The sequence below is a fragment of the Pelodiscus sinensis genome, chromosome 2 (assembly GCF_052426305.1).
Source record: "Pelodiscus sinensis isolate ZL-2025 chromosome 2, ASM5242630v1, whole genome shotgun sequence".
In the NCBI taxonomy this organism is placed as follows: domain Eukaryota; kingdom Metazoa; phylum Chordata; order Testudines; family Trionychidae; genus Pelodiscus; species Pelodiscus sinensis.
Genome location: NC_143053.1, coordinates 31,339,541 through 31,360,340, shown reverse-complemented (window position 1 = coordinate 31,360,340; position 20,800 = coordinate 31,339,541). Strand labels below are relative to the sequence as shown.

At 44.8% G+C, this 20,800-nt stretch overlaps 1 protein-coding gene across 1 annotated transcript in view; it reads right to left on the bottom strand.

Moving 5' to 3' along the window:
- Positions 1-1,879: 1,879 nt before the first annotated feature.
- The window catches only part of NUDCD1 (NudC domain containing 1), a 136,667-nt gene continuing 117,746 nt past the window's right edge, over positions 1,880-20,800 (bottom strand). The window contains exons 9-10 of the mRNA XM_075920212.2: positions 18,140-18,299; positions 1,880-5,031 (exon numbers count right to left, since the gene is read on the bottom strand). Of these exons, the coding sequence (XP_075776327.2) occupies positions 4,739-5,031; positions 18,140-18,299 (453 nt within the window). The 3' untranslated portion in view covers positions 1,880-4,738. The remainder of the gene's footprint in view (positions 5,032-18,139; positions 18,300-20,800) is intronic.

Here is a 20,800-nt window from a genome sequence, read left to right as displayed (position 1 = left end):
CTGCCCCCTGGCCAGATTCCTACCTTCAGCCCACTCCTACTCCCTCCCCCTGGCCAAACTCCTACCCTCACAGAGACACAGAGAGAGAGAGAGAGAGAGAGAGAGAGAGAGAGAGACAGAGACAGAGAGGTTGACAAGCATAGCAAGCAGCGCCCCTCATACCAATAAAGATTGGGAAAAGTCTTTTCCAGGTTTCACTATCACATTTCTAACCCCATTATGAAAGACATCACATTAATAGTAAAGATATTCAATATTTGCAAAGAGAGTCAGATTGTTTTGAAATTGTTTAGATTGATTAAAAGCACCCCATCAAATACATCATTAATCAGAGTACCATTTAGCTTTGATTTTGAAATAGTACACAAAACATGACTGAACTGGAAAATCTTTGTTTATACATAGTTCTTTATATTTAAGATTTTTCAAATGTTAAATATACATACAGAATTTGACCTTTTCTACCTCTTACACATACAAGGTACATTGTATGTATGTATTTATTTGTATGTAAAAAATAACAGGTTTCAGAAAGCAGTTACCAATTACAAAGGCAAAACACCTGCACATACTTCAAAAATATTAGAACAGTTTGTAACACAGAAATACCATTTACCTAAAGTGCAGTTGTTAGTGTCTAAAAGTACAGATGTAGTTATTTATACTCCCCAATAGATAATTATAAAAAGGCTGGTTTCAAAAAAATCAGACTCCAAAATTCAAATTTGAATTTAACTGCAAGTCTGCTTGATTTAACAGGTTGGAGTACATTAGAGTTCCTGAAAAAATGAACGGTAAATTGTAGTTGGGCCACAATATAATAAAAAAATGGAAATGCTAGGTAGACATTCTATAGGTAAATGTTTATACCTATATCTATACTATCAATTAGATTGCCCACAGAAGTAAGGCAAGATAAATGAGAACTAAGAAGAAGGAATTTGATTAGTTTCATTGTATTGTAATTACATTAATCTAGCACACAAATGAGGCAATCTGCTCCTGCTTCTCTAAATATTAGACTTTGGGATAATAAAAATTCATGGTTTTACTTAAAAAGCTGTTCAAAATCTTTACTTATATGATGGAATCAGAAAACAAATGTTTGTATATAAATGTTAATATATACTAATGCACAATTGACTGCAGCCTTTATTTCCTCCTAATACAAACTTTAGATCTTCATAATGTGAAGAGCAAGACACAAATTTACAAAGCCAGAAAAATTCAAAGTTATAGCTCTAATTATGTCCCTTATTTGCACCAGGCACAGAAGGAGTCAAAAAAAGTTTTTGCTTCAACTATTTATCTTTTTGCATTTGTCATTTTACAAACCAAAATCCATATTCTGGCTGGTACAGTGTATACATACAGGCTAGAAAAACAAACACAAACATCCATTCCCCCCGCCCCTCCCCAAAAAACAAACCAAAAAACCCAGCCAGCAGCACTGTCCGGTGGGACAATGCTGATCACTCCAGTTCTTCTTCCCAGAAAAAGTGAGAAACTGCTCTGCAGGTCCTCTGTGCCTAATAGAGCAGAGAGCTGAGAAATATTTGACCCCCTGACTATACAATGACCACTTTATTAATTGCACTCCTGCAAATTATTCCCATTGCTTCCTGAAAGAGGCTATCCAAGGGGAAGTGCATGCATGGAGTATTATAACAAGGAACTGGGAGCCTTCCTTTAGCTAAAACCATAATAAACCATTCAAATTTTTTCTGAAGGTTATAAAACAAATATCAAACAATATTCAATATTTGGGCCAAATTCTGGTTGATGTTCCACTGTAGCATAATGACTTCTGAGAAAAGGTACTGTGGCATGGATTTGAAATGATAAACTGAAGGGATTAAAAAGTCACTTTGAACACAGGTTTTTTTTTTAAGTTTTATTTATGAATTTAATATTTTAATTATTTTAACTTGCAGAATAATACATGTTGCAGTCACACAGCAAGGCAGAGAGAATTTAACAAAAAAGCATTTGAAATAGATTATTTGCACCTGTAACAGCCAGTTGGTTCCCTAACATTTTGTAAATAGCATCCATCACATATGCTTGCAAGCTGGGTCATTCATGAAGATCTCTACCTTACAAAGTCAGAGCACTCAAGGGGAGGGGCAGGTTGAGTATGTCTGAATCTGGTAACATATGACAGATAGAAGCCTTAAAATAAATGGGAATGCAAGAGTAACAAATACGACTCTGCAACTTGTAATCATTTAATTATGAATTCTTAAGCAGGGAAGTGGGTTGATTTATATCAGCATGTATGGCTCATCAAACAAACATATACAATTATTTCATATTCTTGACTCTTACAAAAGGATATGGAAACATATTAAACAAGTGTTCTGAGCAGAATACATTTCAGACTCCATTCCCATTATTAACAAGCGAGCAGATATTAAGAAAAAGGAGGAACACTTTTTCCACTTTAGTCAGTTTTGCTGCTGATGAAATATGATCTTGTTAAAACTCAGAACATTCTAACAGCATTATTTTCCTTACTATTTGTTATCACTAAGGCTATGATCAAGGTAACAACTGTACTTGCTTTTGTTTAATCTAACCTAAAGATAATGAAAATTAGTTTTTAGCTGTTTATGCCTTAGTAAATGTAACTTTATATGGAAGAGTTGAATTATGATTCATCTACCCTGGAGCTTCCCTCCATTGAAGAAATCCAGTTTCACAGTTGAGCAGATACATTTTTCTGCACAAGCTGACTCTTTCTGCATTATGTATTCCAGCTGGCTATATTCTGGGAGATCTGAACTCAGATGTGTGCAAATCTCAATTTAATTTAGGCTAAGAAGAAACAAATTCAACTATTCTTTGCATCATGCACTTGGAGTTAGTATAAAGCAAAGCAAGTTAAAAGATTACAGTATGTATCCTACTATATTATTTTGGACATTGCTTATTTACTCAGTGAAAATTCAGAAGTAGAACATGCATGAAACTACATTAAACTAAATTACAGATGTATTTTTTCCTGTTTTCCAGATAGTAAAAATAAACAGACATTGCGAGGGCCCAATTCTGTTCTCTTTTCCACAGGGAGAATAACTCCTGAAAGTAATAGACTTATAGTGGTGTAAAACTGATGTAAGCTAAATAAGAATCAGTTCCCCCTCCAAATCCTCATCAGAAGAGTAGGCTTTCACACTGCAATCTGTGATCATGTTTGCTTTTTAATTTACCATTTTATACGTTATTTCACTGACATAAGACGTTGTAAATCAAAACTTTCATGAGTTCATGTGTGCAATCAAGATGGTCATGCCTAGAAGAGTCTATGTTATATCCTACTGAGCTGACATTTCCGTCTAATATTTGCTACAGTATGAAATATAGAAAAGGATATGCAATGATATGGAGGAGGACAAGACAAATTCACTATTCAGTTAACAGAAGTCACATTTTTACTCTGTCTTTCATGAAATTTAAAAGTATCAGCGGGAAAAGATACTCTGCTTAGTAATCTTAAGTAAAAATACAAAACAGGGAGTTCAAGACTAGTCAATTTTTCATCTTAAGTATGTTGGCCATGTCTTTTTAAAGAAGTTTAAAAATTCTGTGGAGTCAACTTTTCATAAATTAGGGTGCGTTGCTGTGTTATTTATTAAACATAACCAAAAACCCTTGTTAGGGTCAGCAAGGCCACTATGTAAAAGCAGTATCTCCCTCTCAAACCTTAGTCCAGCATAGTTATCAAAATGGGAGGAGATAATGGTTAATTAAACTCGATATTGCAGAATCTTCATTCTCAGTGATGAAGTATAAGGTAGAAGTAGCACAGCTTGAGTCCCATAGCTCAGGTTAAGTTTGACTGGCGGTCGTATGCCTATTATTTTGTGGTTAAGGATGAGATTTCATGTGGAAGTAACTGATATACAAACTTGGAATTTCACAACTGTACTTGAACTTATACCATTTTTCAATTTCATCAACAGGGAGATGTTTTCTTCTCTCTTCCACTGCCCCACAAGAGCAAGCTACCAAAACCATTTTTGTTTTTAAGTTTTTAAAATGCTTGACGATTTAACAGGAAGCACAAATGTATCTAAATCAAATTATTATAACTGCAAGTATAAAGTGATGTTATTCAGCCTAAATGAAAAATATCTCTGAGAAAAGCAGAAACACCAAGACACCATTATTTGGCCAATAAGTCATGATTTGCTAAAACTAAGTGAAGATATTTAAACATAAATTGAGAATACCATTTTCAAAAATAATTTAAATGGATCTGTAAATGATCTGTGATTTAGGTAATGTGTGATCCTTGTGTTTGTGTTTATATAAGCTTATATTAAAAAAAGTCTTGTTTTATTTATCTGATTAACAACAATAGAAAGAAACAGTGGCAATTATACTAAATAGAAAAAAGTGAATATTCAAGATCTTTTTGAGTGGTAGAAGTGTGATAGAAAAACCATACAAAAAACCCCCAATTTCACACATGCCTCCAGTAACTGATTAAAATGCTGCTAGCCATTTTCTTGACCTTTTCCATAGAATTGGAAGTCTGCAAAAAATTCAGTGACAATGGAATTGAAAAGTTTTACCCAGCTGGCACAGAGACAAGTTCTAGTGAACATATTTTGGTTGTCCTTTTAAAAATTAAACAGAATACATATGATATTTTACTTCAACTTCTTAGCTAATCTCATCATTTCTCACACCAATTGTGAATACATCCAAGTCAACATGACATATTGGATAACTAATTTTCAGTGTTTACCTTTATTAAAAACAAGGATTTTGTTGTGAGAACAAATAATCTCTCATTTGTAGCTTGAAAGCCCAAGATAGGATCACTGGCTTCCAGGGTTGCTACCAGCTGCTTAGCAACCTGCCCTACTTGTCTTCCCTCCTTCCTGTTGTACAGAACAGTAGATAGAGGAGTGGGCTGTCGATAGATGAACACTCGACGTAGGCACTCACAAAGAGCAGCATAGGAGTAATTTGGGGGACAAGCAGTGAATTTCTTGTCTTGCTTTGATGCTTGGACATAACCTGCAAAACATGCAGACATACAGAGGCAAGAAGGAAAGTCAATATATGTTTCAACTGTGCTTTATTCTTGCCATTTCAGAATCCTATGCTCATATTTTAAAACTAATAAACAAAAGGTCACAAAAAAAGAAGAAAACATGAATAAAGGGCAGTTTAGTACTAATGGTTCCCCCCTTTGTCCTCTTACTATCTCTATGCATGCCCCTCTATGTCTGAAGACCCTTAATTAACAGTCATTTTTCCACGGTCTCCTCCTCAGAACATATTTCTACAGTGAGAACTGTAAGGCCTGGTACCACTTCCCAAAGAAGCAAGGACAAAACAGCCATTAGAAAAACACAACACACTATATTCTTGAAATGTATAGCACTTAACCTTGGGATTCTGAATACTCACTGAAATATGTAAAAGCTACATTTGAAGACTTTTTATTGTTCAAAACCACGAGTTAAATTAAGTCAAAATGGGTTCTTTAAGAAATCCTGTGTCACTTAGTTTTTGTCCCAACTCATTCTAACAGCAAAACATGGAATCCTTCAAATTATTCATAGTTACAACAAGCTGAATTATCATGCACAGGTTACTTCAAAGGCTAAACAATAAACATTTTCCATTACAGAATTGCACAGACAACCACCCTCTTTCAAACTGATGGCTATCAAACACTGTTTTGAATAGGAATGAGGCTATAAAGGCCAGTCTTAGCAAAATTAGCCACCATCTTCCACAGGCACCTGACTTCACTGTTTTCAATGGGAATGAGAGACAGTGAGCATTTTGAAAGCCATTTTTGTTAGTAGCAGAGACACATTCTATTTCTTCCTGTTCCTCTAGTCTAGGGTGTCATTACAGGGTGTCATTATAGTTTAGGCTGTTTGGGTACTTTAGATATTCGTTCCATCCACATGTTTAGAATTATTTCATGTTTAACCCTCTCTCTAAGCTTTCTGGATTTATAAATGCTTGTTTTTCTAATAAATACAACTTTCCCACATTGGCTGTATCATTAAGTTACTGATATTTGCTCAACCTTACCCCAGTTTAACACAATTTTTATCTGGAAATAACTTGTTACTGCTCAGCTAGACAACCGACATCCAAGGCTTCTCCAAAGCGTTGTCTAGCGCAGCCCAAGAAAAAAAGTTTTTATCAAGAGTTTAATACATTTAATTCACATATTTTTTAAATCCTAGTGTATTCAAGGCAAGTCTGGTTTAAAAAGAACCGTGAGGCTGTGAAGTCTAGAGCCAATCACTACTATATGACATGTGGAAATACTTCTTGACCCATCTTCATTGCATCTTAAAAGTAAATGAATGTGTTTTACTTAATTTTTAAATGCCTTAGTTTTCTACTCTTGACATAGCCATGGCAGCAGCATGGAGTTGGCAGCAGAATATAGTCTGCTGAGAAGTCAGGAGAGAAGGAGGACAGGCCATTCAAGTCAGCCATAGATTTAGAAGGGGCAAGACCACGCACTCCAAACTCTTCCAATCAGCTGCAGTAATGAGCAGGGCTCGCTGAACAGATCGTACTGCACATGCACAGATCGCCCGAACCTGGCTCTTCCAGGTTGTAATCTACTCGCCACGGGTGAGTAGATTACATAGTTTGTCGAGCCCTGGTAATGAGAGGGTATTAAAATCACTGTAGAGTTCCTTGTAAGAGGTGGTTAGGAAAGCTCAAAAACCAGCTTTTCTTTCACTGTTTCATAGAGCTCCAGGACAGAATGGACCATTGAATCATCTGGTTTGAGCTTCTGTATATATCATGAGCTATTAAATTTCACCCAGTTACCTGTATATTGTGCCCAATAACTGGTATTTGGCTAAAAGAGAGAGTTACTCACCCTGTGCAGTAACGTCTGTTCTTCGAGATGTGTGTCCCCGTGGGTGCTCCACTCGAGGTGCTGGGTCCGTCCCGGCGCCGCAAAACAGAGAAACTTCCACAGCAGTAGCCCTGCTGGCCCGTGCATGTGCTCCTGTTGCCTCGCACCGTTACAGCTGAGCGCGGGCCAGCTCATCAGTTTCCTCCCAACCGGAAGCATCTGAAAGAGATAAACAGAAGCTCCGAAGCAGGGAGGAGGGTGGGTCGTGGAGCACCCACGGGGACACACATCTCGAAGAACAGACGTTACTGCACAGGGTGAGTAACTCTCTCTTCTTCGTCGAGTAGTGTCCCCGAGGGTGCTCCACTCGAGGTGAGTACAGAGCAGTGGTCAAGCACTATCGGCGTGCTTCGGACTTATGGTCTCTGTGCTGTGGCCAAGACTGCTTGCGCCACCGCTGAATCATTCCTCAATATGTTCGCAAGAGCATAATGCTTGGCAAAGGTGAGCGAGGATGACCAGGTTGCTGCACGGCATATGTCCTGTACAGGTACCCCTCTAAGGTACGCAGTAGATGCGGCCATGCCTCTGGTGGAATGAGCGCGAGGTCGTCCTGGTAAGGGTTTGTGTCGTAGGGCATAACAACGTGAGATACAGGAGGTGATCAAATTGGAAATACGTTGTGTGGAGAGCTGTTGACCCTTGGAGCGCTCCGCCGTAGTTATAAAAAGGTGCCAAGACTTTCTGAAGGCGCGTGTTCTATGCAGGTAGAAGGCCAGTGCTCGTCTAACATCGAGGGTATGTAGACGTGAGTCTTCTGGCGAGGAATGAGGTTTCGGATAGAATGTTGGCAGAATTATGGGCTCGTTTACATGGAAGGGAGAATTTATCTTTGGAAGGAAGGGAGGATGAACGCGAAGCAGAACCCCTTGTTCAGAAAATAAAGTGTATGGTGGATCGGCTGAAAGGGCTGCCAACTCACTAACCCGACGTGCTGACGTGATTGCCAGAAGGAATGACACTTTCATTGTGAGCATGCGCAGGTCACAAGTTGCTAATGGTTCAAAGGGGGGACGAGTTAATGCGTCCAGTACCAAAGATAAGTCCCACGGCTCCGGAGGGATTGTGAAGGCCGGATATAGGTTATCAAGTCCCTTTAGGAACCTTTTAACTAACGGGTGAGCAAATAGCAAATGTCCATCGATGTGTGGGTGGAAGGCCGAGATTGCTGCCAAGTGCACTTTCAACAAAGCATTGGCTAAGCCCTCCATCTTCAGATGGAAGATGTAGTCCAAAGTATGCTGCACCGGTAAAGAAAGAGGGTCAAAGTCCCTTTCCAGAACCGGTGCCATTTGTAGATGTAGGCCTTGCGAGTGCTATGGCGTCTGCTATTCATAAGTACATGTTTCACTTCCTGAGAGCAAGTCATTTCCGGTGGCTGAAACCAGTTAGGAACCATGCCGTAAGATGCATGCGATCGATGCTCGGATGCAGCATCGACCCGTGCCGCTGAGACAGTAAGTTGGGCATCAGTGGAAGTCGTTGTGGCTGAGCGACCGACATTCTGGACAATTGCGTCAGCCAAGTCTGCCGAGGCCAAAAGGATGCTATGAAAATCACTGTTGCACCCTCCGTCGCTATCTTCTCCAGTGCCCTCAGAATGAGAGGAAGAGGCGGAAACGCATAGAGAAGTTGGTGAGATCCCCAATTGAGCAGAAGAGCGTCCCCCAGGGAATTCTTGCCGGTACCTGCCCGTGAGCAGTAATGAGGACACTTCTTGTTGTGACGAGTGGCAAAGAGGTCTATACTCGGGAACCCCCAGAGACGGAAGAGACCGTGAGCCACCTTGTTGTGTAACTCCCACTCGTGCTGAGGAAGGAAGTGTCTGCTCAGGGCATCGGCGAGGATATTGTCTTTGCCTGGGAGGTACGATGCGGTAAGGATTATATTGTGGTGGATCGCCCAGTTCCACAGTCGTATCGCCTCCGCGCACAGGGATCGTGAATGGGTCCCGCCTTGTCTGTTGATATAGTACACCATGCATATATTGTCGGTGAGGATGTGGACTGCACGACCTCGGATCCTCTGAAGGAAGTGCCTGCATGCATTGGATACAGCTCGGAGCTCGAGGAGATTTATGTGTAGAAGTGACTCCTGTGCCGACCAGAGTCCCTGAACTCGATGTTGCTGCAGATGTGCGCCCCAACCGATCAGAGAAGCATCTGTTGTGATCTGCACTGTGGGTCTTCGTGCATGGAAAGGGACCTCTGATAACAAATTTTGCGGGTTGTCCCACCATATTAGTGAAGTCCTGACATGTCCAGGAATGGACACTGTCTTGCTCACAGCGTGTACCCCCGGTGTGTAGACTTTGAACAGCCAATGCTGGAGACTGCGTAGATGAAGTCTCGAATGCACCACCACATATGTGGTGGCAGCCATATGTCCGAGCAGTTTCAGGTAAGTCAGTATGCTGGATCTGGGAGCAATTGAAACCGTATGTACCAAGTCCCGAATCATCTGGAATCTTGTTGCAGGCAAGTATACTCTCGCACTCAGTGCATCGAGTCTCGTGCCGATAAACTCCAAGTCCTGACTTGGTGCCAAGGACGATTTGCCGAAATTGATTATGAGGCCCAGAGCCTCGAATACGGCTGTGGTGGTGGTCACTGCCCACGTAGCCTCCTCGCGAGTCGGGGCCTTTACTAGGCAATCGTCGAGATACGTGAAAATCGCAATATTGAGGCGTCGGAGGTAGGCAGCTACCACTGCCAGGGTTTTGGAAAACACCCATGGTGCTGCTGACAGACCGAAGGGTAACACTCAATATTGGTAGTGTTCCGCACCCACTACGAAACGAAGGAATCGCCTGTGGGCCGGGTGAATGGCTATGTGGAAATAGGCGTCCTGTAAGTCGAGGGACGCAAACCAATCCCCTTTGTGGAGAGCCGGGATGATAGAAGCTAAAGTGACCATTTTGAATTTTTGTTTTCTCAGGTAGCGGTTGAGTCGACGCAGGTCCAGGATAGGCCTCCAACCCCCTGACTTCTTCTGGGTAAGGAAGTACGTGGAATAGAAACCTCTCCCCCGAAATTGAATGGGTACCCTCTCCACGGCTCCTATAGTAAGTAGTCGGGACACCTCTTGCTATAGCAGAGACTCGTGAGAGGGGTCCCTGAAAAGGGACGGGGAGGGCGGGAAGTGGGGGGGAATGGAGTTGAAAGGGATGGCATATCCTGAAACAACTATGTCGTTGACCCATCGATCGGTGGAAATCAGAGACCAGCGATGTTGATAAGGCCTCAGCCAATGATGGAATAAGGCTACCTGATTGTGTGACGCTCCCGACAAAGGAGTTGCACGCAGTCCCTCGACTGACCCATCAAACCTGTTGCCGGCCCTGCTGTTGACCGGAAGTCTTGCCAGGTTGTTGTCTTCGCTTTTGCTGGCGTTGTCTTGGTCTCTGTTGTTCATATGGCTTGGGGCGGAATGTTGCGTAAGAGAAGGATCTCTGTTTGTTGTAGGGCGTATACCTCTTACGTTTATACGGAGGCGTATACATGCCAAGCGTTCTAAGAGTCGTACGGGAGTCCTTGCCCGAGTGGAACACCTGATCAGTGGACTGGGCGAAGAGAGACTGACGATCGAAAGGTAAGTCTTCCACTTTGCTTAATAACTCCCTCGGGGCAGCTGCTTGGTGCAGCCACGACCTGTGACGCATAACTACCGCAGTAGCTGTGGCTCTAGCTGCGGCATCAGCCGTGTCTAGGGCGATCTGAAGCGCTGTTCTGGCTGTTGTGTAGCCCTCTTGTATTACCGCCCTCAAGATCTGGCGTTTTGAGTCTGGTAGGTGCTCTAGAAGAGGGACTAATTTGGAGTAGTTATCGAAGTCGTGATTGGCAAGAGGGGCCGCGTAATTGCACATCCGGAGAACTGAAGTGGCAGAAGAATACACTTTTCTACCTAAAATGTCCAGGCGTTTAGCCTCTTTATCACTTGCCGTATTTTTATTTTGGGCCGTCTTTGAACTTTGCTGGGCGGCGTCCATAACAAGGGAATTGGGTTGGGGATGGGTAAACAAAAAGTCCATCCCTTTTTGATTTATAAAGTATTTCTTGTCCGCCCTCTTGTTAGTCGGTAAAGAAGTGGCGGGGGTCTGCCATATATCATTTGCGATTTCCAGGATAGCCTCATCGAAGGGCAGAGCCAGTTTTAATTTTTGTGAGGACTGCAAGTTCTTCAGCAAGGGATGTTGCTTTTGCTGTACGTCCGTAATCTGGATACCCTGAGATTGTGCCACTCTGGCAAAGAGCTCCTGAAACTGTTTGTGATCTTCCGTGGGGGATTGTTCACCAGGAAAGACAGCCTCGTTCGGAGATGACTGGTTGGCCGGAGAGTCAGGGGTCTGTGGTTCCCTATTTGGAGTGTAGTTGTTTTCATACGTGTCCTGACTAGTAACTGGCATCGTGCCCTCCACAGGCACTGATGGAATCGCCGGCGAAGGCGCACAAGGTGGAGACGCTGGGCGTGTGGTTTGCGGAGATCGTGATCGTGGATATCGCGTGTTATGAGGACACCGAGGGTCATCATAATGACGGTCACATCTCCGACCGTGAGTCAGGGATCGTCTAGGAGTGTAGGCTCTAGACTCCTCGCATCGACGTGAATATCTCGAATGTCTCGAAGACCTCGGTGATATAGATCTGTCAGAAAAACGAGATGGTGAACGAGAATAATAGGAGTAGCGTCGTTGATCGTGGTAGCGATAGTGATGGTACGACGGTGATCGCTGCGGTGATCTATGATATCGGTCTCTAGTGGAGACATAACGAGAAGCACGATGATTTCCAGAGCAGATTGAAGCTGGTGACCAAGGTCCCGGAGAGAACCGTGCTCTTTCAGGCGGGAGTGAAGGGGTCCGCACGCGCCTTGACTTGAAGGGCACCTCATTCAGCATCGAACAATCTGCGGGAGAAGACGGTGCCGTTTGAAGTGGTGTAGTCCCGGTCGCATGGCTGCCCTGGGGTTGAATCAGCGGTGCCGTGGGAGTTAACAGCCGTGCCGGTGCCGGAGGAGGCTGCGGTGCAGAGTGCTGCACGGTGCCGCTGGCTACCTGCTGTGCCTGAGTCGGTGCCGTTGCTTGCGGCACCACAGGGAGCAAGGCCTCGTCAGCTGGCTCCGTGGGCACGGGTGCCGGCGGAATTGTCATTGACTGCGCATGCGCAGTATCAGCCAGTACTGCTTGTGGCCCGACCGTTGGAGCCTTTGTCGGTGCCGAGTCTACTCGCGGTCCCTTACAGGGAGCCCGCATCGGGTCTTTTGATCCGACCAAAGTCGGAGCTGAGGCACTGCGGCTCTTGCCCGGCTTCTCTGTCGGGTGCCTCGGCTGTGGCTCGGCATTGCGGAGGTCCTTCTTAGGTGAACGGGACAAGTGAACTCCCGAGGTAGTGGGAGAAGACGTGGTCGCATCAGACTGGAGGGCTTTATTGAATAAAATCACCCTCAGCCTCATTTCTCTATCGCGCAGAGCGCGGGCTGTCAGTTTCATGCAGTGAGGGCACTTCATAGGGATGTGCCCGTCCCCTAGGCATTTAACGCAGCGCAAATGCCCATCGGAGTCTGGCATGGCCTCCTGGCACTGGGAACATTTCTTGAAACCAGGCATTTTGTCTATTCTTTCCTTTTCTCTCTCTCTTTTTTTTTTTAAAGGCTACTACAAAAAAATAAACTAGGACGGAAACAAGGAACTTGAGACTAATTAACTAACTAACTAACTAAGTAAAAACTACTAAGAACTATTAATACTATCCTTACTATAAACTGCCAAGTGGCAAACAAATTTCTAAATGAAATTCCCTTTTCTCCTCAGGCCGGAGAGGGAGCGCGTCCTAGGTCCGTCTGCGGCCACGGACGGTTGAAGGAAACTGACGAGCCGGCCCGCGCTCAGCTGTAACGGTGCGAGGCAACAGGAGCGCATGCGCGGGCCGGCAGGGCTACTGCTGTGGAAGTTTCTCCGTTTTGCGGCGCCGGGACGGACCCAGCACCTCGAGTGGAGCACTCTTGGGGACACTACTCGACGAAGAATGTAACTTCCAGAGAGAAAGGCATCCACAGATGAAGAATCCACCTCTTCCCTTGGTAGTTTGTTCCAATGTTTAATTGCCTTCCCTTCAAAATTTGTTCTTTATTAGTGATGTAGGACATGAACCAGCTTTATCCCACCTCTCATGCACACACAACTGTGATTACAACAAGGAAAGTGGGTGAAGGCATTGTTCTTTTGTCTCCAGTTGGCACAAAAGAGGAAGATCTTGACCCAAATGATCACAATTCTCCAATCACACTATGATCTATGGGACTGATTTTAGACTAGCAATGAAAATAGGGGGAAAAAAAAAGAACAGGACTACAGATATTGTGTTGATGAATAAAATGAGCACTGTGGATTCTTTAAAACTACCTTCTTTGTCCCACAAGATGCTCACTTTCTATCACTGGTGCTAGCATGATATTTCTGATGTTTGGTTATAGATAAACAGGGTGGTGACGTATGTCTTTATGGCAAATAAAAGGTAAACTAGATTAGCACAGAAGTGTAAACTTCAACATGGTACTGTAAAATGATAGTACAGTAAGGAGGAAAACGTGGAGGAAAAACAATAATGTTTTTATCCTCATAAGCACAGAAAGCTTGAAAAGGAATTTTCATTTCCATCAATTTTTCCACAAAATTATAGAAATAAAGCTTAAACCTAAAGCCTCATAATAATATTGATTAATTACTACTACAGGTACCTTGGAAAAGAATTTTCTAAACAATATAAAACCAGTTAGCATACAAAAATAATGACAAATATACAGACTCAGTGACATCCAATCTGTATCATGACTGCTATAGTAATGACGGCAGATTTTAAAGGTGCTTGAATCCTATGTGTCATTAGACCAATGTAAGAGCCCGATAAGAGATAATCCAAGCACAAACTAAATAAAAACAAAAGGGACAAGAAAATCAGGTAGGGGAGTTGAAATCCCAAAGCAGACAACAAACGCAGTCTGGTTTGATTAGCTAAGCCAATATCTAGAACAAGTGTGTACTCAGGAGGGCTGTAAAAGTTTAAGGCCATGTCTATACTAGGGAGATTACAGCAGTAAAACTGTACTGATGCAGCCACTCGATGCCAATGGGAGAAGCTCTCTCACGGAGAGACTGCTGTCCATACAGGCACTTTATCAGTGTCTTTTTCACACCCTTGAGTGACCTAAGTTATACTGGCAAAAGTGGTAGCATAGACATGACCTCAGCAGTTAACCGGTTACCTAGTAAGCATAAGCCTTACTGGCATGCTTACCCAGTAACCAGTTAACCAGAAGGCTGGGCCGGTGGGAGCAGTTTCCTGCCTGCAGTGTGGTGGGCAAGCTCTGGCTGGAGTAGCCTCCTACTCCCTGGGGCTGTGGGGCCTGGCTGGCAGAACCCTGCTGTGGACAGTTGGCCAGGAGCAATCCTGCCTATGGAGGGCTGGGCTGGAGAAGTCCCCTGCCTGTGGCAGGCTGGCCAGCAGGACCCTGGTGGCTGTACCCCCAGCTAGGAGTAGACCCCATTGTGAGACCACAGCACCTGAAACTCTGCCCCAGACTTTTTGATTGGTTAAATGATATACAGGTTGTACCTCCCTTGTCTGGCACCCTCGGGACCTGACTGGCCCCAAACCAGGGAATTTGCCAGACCAGAGGAGGTCGATGTGGTTTTCCCCAGGAAGGGGAACTCTATTTTCCCCCCTTTGGCTTTGCTGCAGCCTGGGGCTCCCTTCTCCTTGCAGTGACCGGGAACTCCACTGCAGTCCAAAGCTTCATTCTCCCCGTAGTAGTTTTGCTGCTGCCCGGGGCTCTGTGCTCCTGCTGGTAGCATCATTTTCTCCCCCGCAACTCTGCTAGTGCCCAGGGCTCAGCTCCTGTCCCGTGTCTCTGCTCTTCCCCTAGCACCCTGCTGTCATCTGGGGCTTCGCGTTGCACTAAGCAGCTTTGCTGCTGCGTGGCAGGCTCCATCAAGCAGTCCCACTGCCGCCCAGGGAGCTCCATGCTTCACTGAATGGCTCTGTTGCCACATGCTCCTCTCAGTGGCCCTGTGCTCTCCTCCCCAGCACCTCTTCTAGGCACGGGGTGTTCCACGCTCCCCTCTGGCAGCTGTGCTGCTTCCCTTCCACTGCTGACAAAGAGCTCTGTTCCAATCCCCCTTATCCTCAGAGACTGAGAGCTCTGCATTCCTCTTAGTGACTCTGTTGCCTCCCATGCTCTGTCTTGGGCCCTTAATTTGGCAACCCTCCTGGCTCCAGCCCAATGGCTTATCCTGGAGTATACTTGCATAGATGATGCTGGACCAGGGATAAGAACATAAGAACGGCCGTACTGGGTCAGACCAAAGGTCCTTCTAGCCCAGTATCCTGTCTGCCGACAGTGGCCGGCACCAGGTGCCACAGAGAGGGTGGACTCAAGACAACGATCAAGCGATTTGTCTCCTGCCATCTCTCCAGCCTCTGACAAACAGAGGTCAAGGACACCATTTTATCCCCTGGCTAATGGCCTTTTATGGACCTAACCTCCATGAAATTATCTAGCTTCTCTTTAAACTCTATTATAGTCCTAGCCTTCACAGCCTCCTCTGGCAAGGAGTTCCACAGGTTGACTACACGCTGTGTGAAGAAGAACTTTCTTTTATTAGTTTTAAACCTGCTACCCATTAATTTCATTTGGTGTCCTCTAGTTCTCCTATTTAGGGAACTAATAAATAACTTTTCTTTGGCCCTCTCCACACGACTAATGATTTTATAGACCTCTATCATATCCCCCCTCGGGGACAACAGAAGCCCAGATTAGGAAGTTGCCTCCTGTAGTTTTAATAATTTAACTAGTTAACTGTTTCAAGGGGTACTCAAATTTTGCTAAAGCTATAATGGAAGCTAAGGACTTTTTAGCTTCTCACACTGATTTAAAAAAAGCAGCTTCCAGGGTGCGCCACAGGGTTATTATACAGTCAGACCAATTTTCTATACCTTTTACATCTTCAGTGACAAATGATGTTGACAATGACCTCCCTGAAGCACTACAAGATCCTGTAGTGCCTTCTGAATCAAAGAAATATTAAATCATGTTCAGTATAGTCTTAGTGTATAGAAAACTTCACCTGTATATCTCTGAGGGTATGTCTACACTACCCCGCTAGTTCGAGCGGGGTAATGTATGCATACCGCACTTGCTAATGAAGCCCGGGATTTGAATTTCCCGGGCTTCATTAGCATAAGCGGGGAGCCGCCATTTTTAAATCCCCGCTGCTTCGAACCCCGTGTAGCGCGGCTACACGGGGCTCGAACTAGGTAGTTCGGACTAGGGTCCTATTCCGAACTACCTAGTTCGAGCCCCGTGTAGCCGCGCTACACGGGGTTCGAAGCAGCGGGGATTTAAAAATGGCGGCTCCCCGCTTATGCTAATGAAGCCCGGGAAATTCAAATCCCGGGCTTCATTAGCAAGTGCGGTATGCATACATTACCCTCCTAGTTCGAACTAGGAGGGTAGTGTAGACATACCCTACGTGCTTAAAGAAACCAACCACCCTCCTGTGCAGTACTACTACAGGATAAACACCTGTATAGCGTTTTATGCTTAATTCATTGTATTGTATTCTAATTGTTTGAAAATTAGTATTCCATTGGTAAGTACAGGCAGTCCCCGACTTACGCGGATCCAACTTACGTCGGATCCGCCCTTACGAACGGGGCTTTCTCGCCCCGGAGGTTGGGGCGAGAAAGCCCCGTTCGTAAGCTGCTCCGGTGCCCCTGGTCTGCTGGAGACCGTCTCCAGCAGACCAGGGGCACCGGGCGGGTACCCATGCTTCTGAGGCTTTGCCAGAGCAAAGCCTCAGAGGCGCGGGGAACCGCCGCTGCTGCCGCTTCAGTCTGGGTTCCTGTGGTCTGCTGGGGACGGTCCCCAGCAGACCACAGGCACCCAGACTGAAGCCGCAGCCGTGGCGGGGTCCCTCGCCTCTGAGGCTTTGCCAGAGCAAAGCCTCAGAGGCGTGGCACCCCGCTGCCGCTGCGGCTCTGCTCCCCGTGTCCCTGGTCTGCTGGGGGGGGGAGGGGCGCAGCTAGTGTGCTCCCCCCCCCCCCCCCAGCAGACCAGGCTTTTGTTTTGGACTCTGGGGCAGAGCAGCTGGGGCGCTGCCGATTGGTCCTGCAGCGCCCGCTCTGGGCACTACTGGACCAACCCGGCAGCACCCCAGCTGCTCTGCCCCAGGTCCTGATTCAGCCGCTGCTGGTCAGTTTCAGCAGCGGCTGAATCAGGACGCCTGGGGCAGAGCAGCTGGGGTGCTGCTGGGTTGGTCCAGTAGCACCCCAGCTGCTCTGCCCCAGGCGTCCCCAAGTCAGCTTCTGCTGAAACTGACCAGCGCTGACTACAGGAAGCCCCAGGCAGAGTTGCTCTGCCCCGGGCTTCCTGGAATCAGCTGCTGATCAGTTTCAGCAGCAGCTGACTTGGGGACGCCTGGGGTTCTTAAGTTGATGCTGTATGTAAGTCAGAACTGGCGGTCAGTTTCAGCAGTGTCTGAATCTGGACGCCAGTTCCGACTTACATACAGATTCAACTTAAGAACAAACCTACAGTCCCTATCTTGTACGTAACCCGGGGACTGCCTGTATAAGTCTTAGTTAACTGGAATTTTTGACAAACTACGACCCCCATGAGCATATTACACTTGTACCCTATGCACTGCACTAGATGCTTTCTGGTTGCTGGTAGACTTTAAGGTGCTGGTTTTGAGCTAAAAGTTTGAAATTGCTCAAGAGACTGCCTTTTTTTCTCCTGGGCCATATGGGCCTAGTCCTGGACCACAGCTGAAGTCAAACTGAACCCCCTCATTATAAAAGAGGGCTGCCTGTGACCACTAAGCTCCCCTGGGTGGTCTAAAATAACTAAAATCTGTTGACATTTAAGGCCCATCTCTTGTCATTCTGTCAAGTATTCTTAAACTTCTTATTCACATACTTATGAACATTTAGTTAGGAAGAATAATGCATGGACCTCAACTTTTTACTAAATAATCCTTTGACTTCTAAGCATCTTCAGTCAAGGTACAAGCATCACCTAAACCTTTTTTAAATTGGTTCAACATTCAATTTAATTAGGGTAACTCATATATGAGCAAAACATAGATCTAATGGAAATGAGATGGCAAAATCTGGAATATCATTTATTAGAAAGATATGGGCCACAGAGCAGTTCATTCCATACCTAAAGCATTAAAAGTTGCAATATGTTCCCACATACTGTCTGGTTGGTTAGAACGTGGCTGCCAGAGAAGAGCATCAATGTCGTGCCGCAAACAGAAACAAGGCATTTCTTTGGGATCCACCACTGCTGAGAAGAGATACTGGTTGCTTCCAAGATTCACCTAAAAAAGATAAATTAAATAAATCTTGAAAATGTATTCAAAATTTGCAATAAAAATAAATAATAAATATAGTTGCAGATTTTAAATCACAATAAAAATAGCAGACTTTCTGTCATATATACAGTTTAGAGACTGGGTATAATTTTAGGACTAGGGATGTTAAATATCGGTTAATTGAATAGTCGAGTAACCTAATGAATTCTTATTGGTTACTCGACTATTCTATAGTCCCCAAGGGAGGGGCCAGCAGCCAGTGTGCTTCAGCCTTACTCCTGAGGAGCCCCCTGCCACTCCATGCTGCTGCCTCTCATACAGAGGCAGCAGTGTAGCGTGCCAGGCAGGGGCTGGCCTGGGAGTGGAGCCAGTTTAAAAAACAGCTCTCTCTGTGGATTGGCTGCCTGTAACCCTGTGCTGCTACCTCTGATAAAGGTAGGGTCATCTAAGGCTCCTGGACCTGGTACAAGCCAGAATTGAGCCAGGCTGCCTATCTCCTAATACACTTTATATGCAAAGCCGCCGCAGGGGTAGATCCTGGACCCATTTCAAGCCAGGACTGAGCCAGACTGCTGCCCAGCCTGCTAAAAAATTTACTGCCAAGGGGAGAGAGGGGGTAATGTGTATAGTCTATAGCATTAACTTATAAGCTTTTGCTTATCAGTTAATCAACTATACTATTACATCCCTATTTAGGGTCTGGTAAGATTTGCTTATAATACTCTTGTATTATTGAAATATATCATTTGTATCACTTATTTGCAATGTTATTGTAGCCATGTTGGGCTCAGACTCTGAGAAAGACAAGGTAGGTGAAATAATATAATTTAATGGACCAACTTCTGTTGGTGGAAGAGACGCTTACAAGCTACATGGAGCTCTACAGTTTGATGTCCTCTAGGCAGGCCCACTGTCAGTGGGGGAGGAGGCGGCAAATGGGGCAACTGGCCTGGGGCCAGCTGATTCTACAGGGCCCAGGGCTTCTGGTTGCCACCACTGCCCTGGGCCCTTTAAATCACCACCAGAGCACTGCACCCTCCATGCAGTTCTGAGGGCCAGGGGCTGGGGAGGCAGAGGTGCTGAGGGCTGGCTGCCTTGGCCTCGCCCCTTCCGCCTGAGTTCCTGATCCTCCAGGAGTATGGAGCTGGCTCCTCAACCTTTCCCAGAGACCTGGTGTGTCTGTCAGCTCCCCTCCCTCTAGGGTTCCCAATTGGGGTATTGGGGTCATAAACAGGTTTCAACAAATCATTTCTATATATTTAATGGGGAAGAACTGTTGCCCAGTATAGAACAGGTTTGAAAGCACTGAGGGTATGTCTACACTACCACCCTAGTTCGAACTAGGGTGGTTAATGTAGGCATCCGGAGTTGCAAATGAAGCCCGGGATTTGAATTTCCCGGGCTTCATTTGCATGTTGCCGGGCGTCGCCATTTTTAAATGTCCGCTAGTTCGGACTCCGTGCCCACGGCTACACGCGGCACGAACTAGGTAGTTTGCATTAGGCTTCCTATTCCAAACTATCTGTACACCTCATTCCACAGGTGTACAGATAGTTCGGAATAGGAAGCCTAATCCAAACTACCTAGTTCGTGCTGCATGTAGCCGTGGGCACGGAATCCGAACTAGCGGATATTTAAAAATGGCGACGCCCGGCAACATGCAAATGAAGCCCAGGAAATTCAAATCCCGGGCTTCATTTGCAACTCCGGTTGCCTACATTAATCACCCTAGTTCGAACTAAGGTGGTAGTGTAGACATACCCTGATATAATTTGTTTATTCCCCAAACATAAGAGATTCAAGCCATGACATTTTACTGACTCAGCTTGATCTCAATTACTAGATTTCTGAGGACAACCTTAATTACTACCAGGACAAATCCTATTCACTTTCCATATGCGAGTGGTCTCCACTGACTGTTATAAGATGGTTTATATGAGAGAAGAATAGTTACCCATAAGCAGGTAAACAAATCATTAGTGACAGTCCCTAAAACCTTAACTGTTCGAACTGGTCATACAGTGAAATTTGATAGATTTTTTTCAATTGGAAGTTGAGTACATTCAATTTTTCTCCAAGCAAACATGACCTCTACATCAGTTTTTCTATGGATAAGGGGTATCCATGCATATCTGATAATCAGTAGCATGCAAGAAAAACAGCTATGCTTAATAACACAGTCATACCTCAAATCTGATGCCTAAAGTTAAGCTTCTAAATCCATATTTAGCCTGCGAACCAGCAGAAGAAGAGAGAGGAAGTGTTGACCTTAAGCTAAAGTGTACAGTCATATATAAATTACTTGGATAACCCATATGTGTTATCATGCAACATTTGACTTTGTTTCTCCAGGGGAAGGGAAGCAGAAGGGAAAGATACAAATCTTAGCTGGTGACAACTTTCAGAGGAGTAGGCATGTTAGTCTGTATCTATAAAAACAAGGAGTCATCCTTTAGCATGTTAAAGACTAACAGATTTATTTGGGCATAAGCTTTTGTGAGCCAAAA